The 11,221-nt window shown below is 41.3% G+C and overlaps 1 protein-coding gene across 1 annotated transcript in view; it reads left to right on the top strand.

The window, feature by feature from the left end:
* LOC137978745 (uncharacterized) overlaps nt 1–6,471 on the top strand; it is a 12,244-nt gene extending 5,773 nt beyond the window's left edge. Inside the window, exon 2 of the mRNA XM_068825792.1 lies at nt 3,024–6,471. Within this exon, the coding sequence (XP_068681893.1) occupies nt 3,024–6,341 (3,318 nt within the window). The 3' untranslated portion in view covers nt 6,342–6,471. The remainder of the gene's footprint in view (nt 1–3,023) is intronic.
* The last annotated feature ends 4,750 nt before the right edge of the window (nt 6,472–11,221 follow it).

Below are 11,221 nucleotides of genomic sequence, written 5' to 3'. Positions count from 1 at the left end.
GTTATTTCATTTTCGTATATCATTAGGATTGTTATGAATAGTTCAAACAATTTGCATTGTAAACATTGTTTGTTTTAGTGGAGGTTCCTTTCAAGTAGCCAATAGGGACCTTAAGATCTACGACGGCGACCTCAACGAAAATGCCACCTCAAAATATCTCTTTGCTTTATCATAATTCTCTCGCAGTTATTCTATCTCGTTATCTTCTTACAATTTGGGCGAAGTATCCTAAAAATAAATTGTTACGAGCACTTACAAAGTGAAAATAGAGAATGAAAGATTCTCTGTTGCATGCTCACGTTGTCGTCAAAACCTCAAATTTGGTAATTTCATGTCGTCCTTATGCAGAGAACCGCACGAATACGTGCTAAAATCCGTGCTGCACGTGCAGTACGGTTATTTATTATATACATACTGAGATCATTACCCACTGAAAAGGCGCAAAATAAATTCGGTTCTCAAGCTGGTCTAAGACGGAACCCAACAGCCAATCAAATGGCGCGTATCGCTTTTTCCATGTTTGAGGAAAACGATACGTCCAATCAGGTGCCGCATATCATGTTTTTTGACGTGTGAGCCGTAACAAGGTGATTTTCATTCAGCTGGCAGGCGGCAGTGTTTTGCTTGTTTGAGAAATTTTAGGCCTTCGCCAGTGTCGAAGCTTAAAAACATGAACGAGAAAAGGTTTGTTGATCACGATACTTCGGTCGAGGATTACGTGGAAAGTCTCGAAAACAAGAACACGAAAGAGAAAACGAAACAAGATGTGAAATTGCTGGAAACGTTTGAGAAACGAAAAGAGCGACGGTCGAGAAGTGCAAAACATAGAGGCCGCGGAATTAAACAAGCACCTTTCGACTTTATTCGTTCTGGGAGACGTAAAGAGGGAGAGGATTATGAGCCTTCAAGTTTAAGGTGCCTTGTTTCAAGTATTGAGGGACATTTGAAATAATATTTTAAAATTCTTTGCTTGCTTTAATGTCAAATTTCTGGCACAAATTTAAGCCTATGTTGTAATCTTTACTGGGTTGCCAGTATGGCAATCCCAGTTGGGAAGTGGGAGGGATTTGTTTGTTACTGGGTTGCCAGTATGTCGGATTTGTTTGTTTTCTTTTTTTTTCCGTGTCGGTAAAAGTCTTGCCTGTCACTCCCCTGCTATTAAAGTGCTATCTTTGTGCATAGAGCCTTCTGCTCGTATTTTCTTAAGATAGAAAGGGTAGTGGACCGAAATGCGTAGATTTCTCTGGTGGACACAGTAGAATGATAAACTTAACCGGCAATGGCGTCGAAAGTCATGTAACGCAAATGGCGTTTTAGTGGATCTTTGAACAAAATATACCCTTATGAAGCTCAATAATGGCAAGTCATTTGGATATGAACAAGACAGGCGGTGGAATCTTAAAAGCGACGAGTAATTGACTTCGACAACAATCTGTCGCCCGTCGAGCCGAAATCAAAGTGAGCTGCATTTCTAAGATTTTGCCAAGTGTGCTGTTATGTAGAACACTGAAACCAAATGGAAAATTCTCTGGGAACTTATGGGTTCAACAAAGACAGAGAACGAATCGAACACCTTCAGTGGATCTGTGATCAACTCTGCACAGTCTTCAGGTAAAAAAACAATATTGGAAATGTGACAGCCAAGAATTATTTGAAAGAAAGCTTGTCGTCTATTTTGTGCTTCATTATTCAAGGAAAAGTTTCTTCATGGAAACGGTTTGATCCTGAAATTTTAGTTTGTTGTAATATTGCGCATATTATTTGACACGATTGAGTTCTTTCTCTTCACGCACGTAATGAAATAGGAAGGGGTTTTTGCCTCTAATAGCAAATATGTTGTTTGTTTCAGAAAATTTTTCGCTGGAAAAGGTGGCCGTTATGAATTCATCATGTTTCATGATATGCGAGCTTAACTGGATAGTTTTTATAGCAATAGTAAAGCATTTTCTTGTCAAAATGAGGTTAGCGTCTTTCTGGTGTGTTCTGAATGAAATCGTGAGTTTGCCGTCTGCCGCGTAACCTTGATTTCGACTGTCAAAATTACCTCCAGAACCTACTGTTTGCGTAGAAAAAGCTTTTAGAATGATGTTCTTGTTTTGCATAAAGCAAGCTAACAAAATCTCTACCTTGCTGAGTTCGCCTTTGTTAGCGTTAATAGTATTTTGGTTCCGATGCTTCTGTTTTAGGGGTATATTGTTTTGGTCTCCCATCCAGACACTAACCCCGCCGGACAGGGTTAACTTCAGTGATTACAAAGTTGTCAGATGCTCGGAGGGCACGTTTAAACTTGTGGTGAAAAGAAGTTGTGAGGGAACTTGAAAATTATCAACATGTCAGCCCAGAAGCCAATGTTTGTCGCTTCTCTTTTATTTGTTATTCTTCAGAGACTGGAATGCTGTAGTTCAATACCACACAATTCAGTGCCTTCTGATTTTCTGTGACACGTACCACAGGCAACCGAGTGTATGCTTCACGGAAGCATCTCGTTGCATGAGTTTTTGACTTGAAGTCGTGTAACAGAGTTTTTTTCTTGGTTTGTCATTAAAGACGATAAACAAGATTTTAAATCTCAGTATGTATATAATAAACACAATACCACATTTAAAGTGCTTTGTACAGTATTTACGCACTCGTTGTTTTTGTATCAGGAATTACACTCGTTCGCTGCGCTCACTCGTTCGATTTCTGATATGTCAACAACTCGTGCGTAAATACCGTACGCCCGCACTTTCCATGAAGTATTCTCTATTTATGCTCTTTTAACCAATGATAGCATTGTTTTGCGCCGTTGTTGTTGCCGTCGCCGTCGTAAAATCTTAAGCTCCCGAATCTATATTTTTTGATGCATCCTATCTCTGCCCAGCTCTCTTGCCTTCCTTGTTTTTTCGACGGCACCTACGTCTTAAAGGAACAAATAATTCCCCCCTACCCCTACATAACTTATGAACACTCCCTAACGGTTGTCGCGAATCAAACTGTGAGCCTCTTAAAAATGAGAAAGATTCTTTACGCTTCCATTGCAGTTTAGCGATCTTTCCGAAGTTTACAAGGCTGTCCTGGAGATAGCAATGGCACGGTCTCCTTTTCCCATGGATGACGAAATGATGGACGAGCTTAATATGGCCATTCTGAAAGAACTTGACAGACTTGCTGAGGAGCATAATCTCCCCAGGGACGATGAATATGAATCCAAAGTGGCCGCCATCTTCTTAGCCGCACAGAGAGAAAATAGGAGTCGAAAATTTGCCTTCCACGCTTCAAGTGATAAGGGAAGGTACTCAAATTTCGGATTTACTTTTGACTCTTTTGACATCCTTAACGATGAGGACCAGCTCAAGAGTCAAACGAGATCAATCCTACGTAGTGGTGTTGGTAAATTTGGAGATGAAAACAACAAATTTTGCCTCAGTGCTTATGGATATTTCCAAGGGGCGGCTGATGCAGTCGATAAAGTAGAACATTATCTTCAACCCAAGGAACTCATCAAAATTGGAATTTTTCGTGATTCAAAATACCTATGGCCTGATGACTGCACCACAAAGATTCCATCAGGAAAAGAGGCTCTGCATGAGCACAAACTGGACATTGGTTCATATCTTGTAATTGAGTACATCAAAACTACCCTGTACTTTCACAACCCTACCTCAGTTGTTTGCGTAGATGATGCTTGGACTTTAGAAAGATTTGACTTTCAATTCAAGTTGAAAGATGACCCCGAGGTTATCAACCTCGTCCCCAGGGTCTTTCGTCCTTCCTTCCTAAGAGCGTTGCAAGGAAGGGAAGAAGAGGGACCCTGGGGACGAGGTCGCAAGGTTATCACTGGAAACTTTCCCTATGTGGCTTCAGCTAAGGTCAAAGCTGTCTTCAAGGCTGAATTTGATTTCGAAGTCAGAAAGAGTTACAAAGTAGATCCCTGGGCCAAGGTGCTCTCATTAGGGCTGAATTGCCTTTTGGACGAGACCAAGACAGAAACTCATAGTGGTCCTCAGTTCTCAGTTGAGGTCATTGCAAAGCCTCAGTGGTTTGAAGTAAGAGAGAAGCCCAACATCAAAGTTTCAAAAGAGGATGCTGAGAGGTTTCTTCAGAAAGCAGCCAGGAGGGAACAAATTCTTGAGGCGCTGGGTTGTAAAAGTGAACTTCTTTCCCTTGATGGCCAATCGGACAACTTGGGGAGTGACCTTACGCCACAGGAAGGTGACGTCCAGTGTGCCATCGAGACTAGAGCAATGACAAATGCAGTCGTAGAAAATTGGAAGATCCCAGTGAAGGAGTTCAACAGAACTGTGCAGCAGGGAGAAGGAGCAGTCTCTCACTTTACAGAAACGTATGGCAATGTTAAAGCAACTGTCAACGAACTGGAGATGTCAGTGGCTCAAACGACAGAAGTTGTACAGAACCTGGAAAGGTCAATTCGGCATCGGGAAGCATCCGTTCAACATTTCCAAACATCAAATGAGGAGATACTACGATTAGTAGGTAAAAGCAGAAATGAAATTTGCAGAAATGCCAAAGATTTTTCTTCCATGAAAGTTGATGCCATACAGAAAGCACAACAGGGTTATGCATCTGATTTGAATAACCTTGGAGGGCCTATCTTCGAGGGTCTTACTGATGCTAAAGTCCAGAATGAGTTTATCCTCCAAGGGGAACCTGCACCAAAAAGTATCGTTGGAGATGGAGTGGGTTCATTTCAATACAACGGAAAAACAGTCCAAATTCCTGAACATGTTGACAGAGTTTACATCACCAAAGATGGCCAGATTCATGCCCACCAGTACAAATATTCTACGGACGAGGGTGGCTTGGAGCACCTCACGAAGAAGCACTTTGAAAAATGGGGGCAGAAATCACCAGACTTACCTCCGCAAGCTCCCAACGAATTACGTTTTGACAATGTAGAGCTAATTGGACCCGATGGTGTTGCTCATGGGCAAACTGTAAATGCAAGAATTAGAGATGCAAAGACTGGAACATTGTCTGCAAAGCCATTTAAAGTTACTTCTGACATCAACCTTGGCGGGAAGAAACTGAAGTCTCCCAGTGTAACAGAAGTGGAATACTTTGTGGACAAAAACTTTGACAAGCTGAAGGATGTTGCTGTATCCTCAGATAACAGGAATGCGTTGTTAAAGAACCTGAATGAAGTACGCACCGAAGTGAATAGGTATGAAAAAAAATTGGAGAAAATGTCTAAACATGCTCAGTCAGCGAAAAACCCTGATGTACTCCAAGAGAAGATGAACCAGGTGAAAAAGAAGCTTGAAATAGCAAAGCGCGAGTTGGATACAGCCGGGCGGGACCTGCAATCTGTTGACCAGCAGGTTCAGTCGAAGTCTAAAGGAGCAGTCTCTAAGGACCTAGACAAGGCTGTGAGACAGAAACAAGCTGACCAGCAACTCTTACAGGATGCCAATACCAGACACACTAGTGGTCAACGGCAACTTGAAGAAAGCCAAAGACGGCTTGGATTAGAGAAGGAACAGCTGGACCAAGCTAATACAAATCTTAGAGAAAACAAAGCACAGCTTGAGAAAGCGAGAGCAAAGCAAATTAAAAGAGAGATTTGTCTGCAAGTTGGAGTGGCTGCTGCCATTGATGGAGTCACTACTATGCTCATATCTCTGGGAGATGAAATCTCAAAGTACAGGCAAGGCAAGATCGGTCTAGATGAACTATTTGTCAATGTAGCAGTCACTACCTCAAAGGCAACTGCCAGAGGAGCCCTTATGGGAGGAAGCTTGAGTTTAACCTTCCTGGGTCTTCAGCGAATGGCTGCATCCCAGACTACTATGATTGCAACAACTGGCTCTGTGTTGAGCAAGGCCCTGGGGCCAGGACTCTTAGCAGCTGGAATCTCATACCAAAGCATTAACATCATGAAGGGCTACGCTCATGGCAACATTACCAAAGGTGAAATGGGAAGGCAGATGTGTAGACTGGCCGCTACTACTGGGCTTTCCATAGGTGGGGCATATCTAGCTCCCTTGCTGGTTGCTGGTCCATGGGCTATTGTTTTGGGAGCTGGGATCTGCATTGCTGTGGCGGTGGGAGACCACTACTTGGGCAACAAGTTTTTTGGACTCTTTATCAAGGATGATCCTAAAGAAGTTACCTCCATCCTCGAGAAAGAACTGAAGCAACTTGACAAAGAAGTAGAGGAAAGGGCTTACAACATGTTCAACCTGGAAAAGAACTGCTCCAATGAGGAACTGAAGGACGCTTACAGAGCTGCAATTCTCAAGTACCATCCAGATAAATGCCCTGAAAAAGATGCTGAAGTGAAATTCACGGCCATTTTTGCTGCGTACGCTTTTCTTAAGGATAAAAGGAACATGAAGTGACAATTAGATAATGTTGACAAGTTTCTACTGTTCGGCAACAATGCTCTGCTTTTAGTTTACAACTGATCATGAATTTGTTTGAATTTTAATGAGTCCCTCAAAAATGAAGTTTAAAAGTGTGCTTTGAAAATTGGCTTGTAATTTTGGAATCAATGTAATTATCGTGATTTGAATCAAGTCAATCCAGGTGATTTAGAGTTAGGGGGACTAACTTGACTACAGTTTTTGTGGGTAGCCGCTGCGCATGCGCGGCTAACCACAATGTGAAAGCTAAAAAGTTGTCCGTGGCTGATGGTCGGTGTCTCACTCCCCTACTTGCCCGCATGACTTTTGCACAGCAAGAGTCCACAGCTGATATTAGACAAAAATCTGATGTAAACATGTGACGATGTATTCGCCGCTTTATCTTTCAGGTCACAGTCCCGTTTGAAACCAGCTATTTCTCACGCTGAGTTGTAGGTGAAAATAATTCGGAAATCAACACTCGACCACAACGAGTTAATTTAAGACCTTTGAAATTACAAAATGACGTGAAAGAACACGGAAAACTGTCAAGTCTGATAATAGCGATATTTCTTGTTTACAAAAATGAACGTCACATTTCTTTTGATATTGAAATTTGCCAACCACGGAACAAAAGAACTTATTATAATTGCATAGGTGATTATTGAAAATTCTCTGCGCTGATTGGCTGCCGATGAGGTGACTACCACGCGATAATCACAAAATGGCCCCAAGCCTTTTTATCGAGGTGACAAACGAAGAAATTAATTTTTTTTTAAAGAAAAGGCATATATTTTTCAAAGAATCACCTATGTAATTGTACTAAAACAATGATTGTTTCAACAGCGAATTACTTCTATATTAATAACAATAGATGACGTAACGAGAAATATCGCTATAAACTAAAGACCGATGGATTGGTAAACGTTTTGTAAGTTTTTGAGTTGTAATGTGAAGTTATACTTTGTGTGGTTTACGCAGTATCTGGTATAACGCAAGGTGAAATATATAGGCCAATTTCGATCTGATTACTTTGAACTTTACTGCCACGTTTGGGTAAAGAGAAAGCTAAAAATTATTTCTGCATTGCTCATCCTCGATGTCAATTCTTGCTTTTCAGTTCCTACCCTCGCAATGAACTTTGAATCATATTTTATTATATAGAAATAGGCATATTGTGGAGGACGCAATTACTTGAGTCAAGATGAGTTGATTTATCGCAACGAACAATTTCGCTTTGATGAACCACACAATGTTTTTGAAGTTCATTTTTGAATGACGATAATACATGTTTTGGATGAGACATCATCCATCGTCAGTTGTACAGTGAGAAATAAAATGAAAATATGCAATAAATAGTATAACTAAGTGAGATACTAACGAGAATAATTAAGGATGAAGGCGCGAACCAAAAGAGTAAAACTATTTAAGCTAAGAAAGGAGACTAATTAGTATGAAAGGGGTAAATTAACATGTTTGACCTGGGAATTTAAAGACGGCAGCTCCCAAAGGATGTGCATGGCTTCCTTGATTTTCAATTGAAAGCTTGTGTGTTAAAGAACTAAAAATTGCGAGTTAAATTGTGTTTGTTTTGATTAGGTAACGATGCGTTTAAGTACTTTTGACGCGTGTCAAAGAAATATGTGTGATGATTTATTTGTCGTACCATTAAAATTAATTGTTCGTAACAAATGCTTCTGCAGCTTAAGTTAATTGTGCGTAACGAATGGTGCTGCAAGGCACAAAGCTATTTAGAGTGGAGCATGTTTGTCACTTCTAGTAGTGTAAAGTTATCTTTATATTTCTTAGTGAGTGGTTGATAATTCAGAAAAGACGATCTTTTCTCTGTCCTTGTGTGGGCCAAATTCCAATACTAGGGTTGATCTCTGATGGAATAATTGGGTATAAAAAACACTTCACAGTAGTTTTAGGCCTCACTCGAACTTGGAATCATTACTATCGGTATGCTACTAAAGGACAACAACTAACGATTATACTTGATCTTGTGCTAAAATATGAAACAGTATGTTAACAGACGGATGTGACCACTTCAACAAAGGGGCCACACTGTTGACAGGCAAAATGCACGTACTAGAAAACACAACTAACTTTACTTACAAAGGCGTTCCAACGTCTCTCACGGAAACTTTTGTGCGTCTACTGAAATCGTAAACAATGTAATTCATACCTGGACACACTAGGATATATTTCTTATTTGGAATTAATCCATCTGGGTTAATTAACTAGAGAAGCAAAAAGGACTATGTTGGCAAGTTCTTCTAGTGCTTGTTGTCGTGCAACTGCTGTACTCCTTGTCTTTAGTTTATGTTAGTAAGGCTGAAACGCTAACCCTAGATCAACTGTTGTTGCACTGTAGTACCATCACTATTGCTGTAGAAATACCGATATCGTACTGATCCGTTAACCCGGCGTTGAAGTTATTAGTTTAGGTCTTTGTTTAGCCCTTGCTTACTTCGGTTGGTTTAGCCTTTGTTACTTTAAGTTTCTTAGTTGACAAGTCACGTTCCGTCCAGAACGTTTAGTTAGTGATCTTGGTCCCCCAACCACTGCTGAATTCGCTCAAGGCCTAACGGCACTGCAATTTGGAAGTCGTCGGCGTGGGCCGCGTTTCGTGCAGCCGTAGGTACACCATCGTAGTTGGTGTTAAGCACTTCTTTTGTAGTTGACGTTATTTCCGTTCTAAGCCTCTCATCCTTTGACCAATCGCGATGCGTTACCTGGACCGGTGGCGCTAATAAGTAAACGAATCATTCGATCTCAAGGCACACTTTTAACAATTCACTCGCAAGGGAACAGACGCCCTAAGAAGAACTATTGTAAGAAGGAAAGAGCAAATTAAAAGCAAGTGAGAAGTCAATTGTCCTGACTTCCTGCGGACTAGGCAGAAGGTAAAAGGGAGCGAGAGCTAATCCCTGTCCGTGGCAAAAAGTTCCGTTCTGCGAGTGGTGGAGAATTCGGGTAAGGACGTCACTCCTGCTGAAAATCTGAGTTAAAACGACAATGTCAACAACAGTTGACCTAAGTTTAGCGTTGCAGCCTTACTAAAGACTAGGAGTACAGCAGTTGCACGACAACAAGCACTAGAAGCACTTGTTAACATAGTCCTTTTTGCTTCTCTAGTTAATAAACCCAGATGGAATAATTCCAAATAAGAAATAAATCCTAGTGTGTCCAGGTATGAATTAAATTGTTTACGAGGTCAGTATACGCACGAAAGTTTCCGTGAGAGACGTTGGAACGCCTTTGTAAGTAAAGTTAGTTGTGTTTTCTAGTACGTGCATTTTGCCTGGCGACAGTGTGGCCCCTTTGTTGAAGTGGTCACATCCGTCTCTTAACGTACTGTTTCATATTTTTAACACAACATCAAGTGTTTTCTGAATTATCAGCCACTCACTAAAAAAATATAAATATAACTTTACACTACTGGAAATGGCAAACACAATTGAACTCGAAATTCTTACGTCTCTAACATGTGGAAGCAGAGTCCAGAATTTCAAAACAATCTTCTGAACAAACGGAGCGACAAGTTTCAGAACTTCTCAGGTGTTTATTGTAAAACTATAACGGCAGAAAAGTTGAACATGCATGCTGTTAGTAGAATGATGAATAAATTGGATGTAAGCGAACTGTATTATACATTTGTAATATTCAATGAACGTAGTAAGTACTCTGAGAACTTAAAACTATTAATAGAGTTAGGCCCGTTCCAAACGCTGCTCCAGTCATGTGCCGAACCTAACAAAATAAAGTTCGACTTAAGAGCGTCTTCGGAGCAACGACTGATTCAAACGACGTACAATCAGGTGATCTGGTGGCGTAATTTGGAGGACTGGGAAGAAAAATTTTAACGCCGTATCCCACAACCGCGAGCGGCCTTAGGTGTTGTTTCCAAACTCCCTGCAGTACTTCCATCGCCAAAACTCAACAGATCATTCCTGTTACTGAAACAACATTCAAGTAGACCCGAAAAGCTCTAATCTCGCCTCTGCCATGTTAAATTCGAAAATAAAGCCGCGCGGTTTTGTGGGATACGGCGTTAAAATTTTTCTCCCCAGTCCTCCGAATTACGTCACCAGATCACCTGGTGTGGGTCGCACCAAACTAACGATCACGTAAGGGCTTGGGTAAGGGTATAAATTGCCTTAATTTATGCGTTCCGTTCGGCACATGACCAGAATGCCGTATGAATCAACCGTGGCCCCATGGTCGCATAATGCGACGGAACCCGTCGAACTGAACGTTGTTTGCCGCTCTAAACCTAACCTGCCGAACCAAATTGATTCAAACGCCGCTCTTCTGCCGTGCTTAACTCAACAGTTAGGTTCTGAGCATGACTGGAGCGTTGTTTGGAACGGGTCTTAATGACATGGTCACACAGGTTACTGCACAATCCGGTTTTCTGGATCAAGCTAGATTCTGCGTTTGATGTTGTCTTATAGTAAGAAAGAAAACTTGATGTTGTTAGGTGAATTAATAAATAAACTGGAACGATACAAATGATACTGCTAGACTTACATATTTTAACGTAGTAAATGCTCTGAGAATTTTGAGTTCAAGTGGTTAATGGCACAGTCACCCTGATTACCATGAACGCCCGTGATCACATTGCGAAACAAGACTGCCTCGGGGTCAAATGCTTTCCATTCATTCCTTGCGGAAGTCCAAAGCCACACCTACCCAATAGCAGTCAGCGTTGAGATCAGTCTCGTCCCCAGAGCCTCCCGTTTCTTTTGGTTACGGTGTCTGTGAAACGGAAGACTCTGATCGCAGCCAATACCAGATATCCGAAAATCTCGGACATTCGCCAGTTTATGTGTTAATCCCAAGGGAGAGGAGAGAAGATTGGGCTACACAGT

This window comes from Montipora foliosa, chromosome 12 (genome assembly GCF_036669935.1).
Source record: "Montipora foliosa isolate CH-2021 chromosome 12, ASM3666993v2, whole genome shotgun sequence".
Classification (NCBI taxonomy): domain Eukaryota; kingdom Metazoa; phylum Cnidaria; class Anthozoa; order Scleractinia; family Acroporidae; genus Montipora; species Montipora foliosa.
Note: the sequence above shows the minus strand (reverse complement) of the source record. Positions and strands in the feature narration are given on the sequence as shown.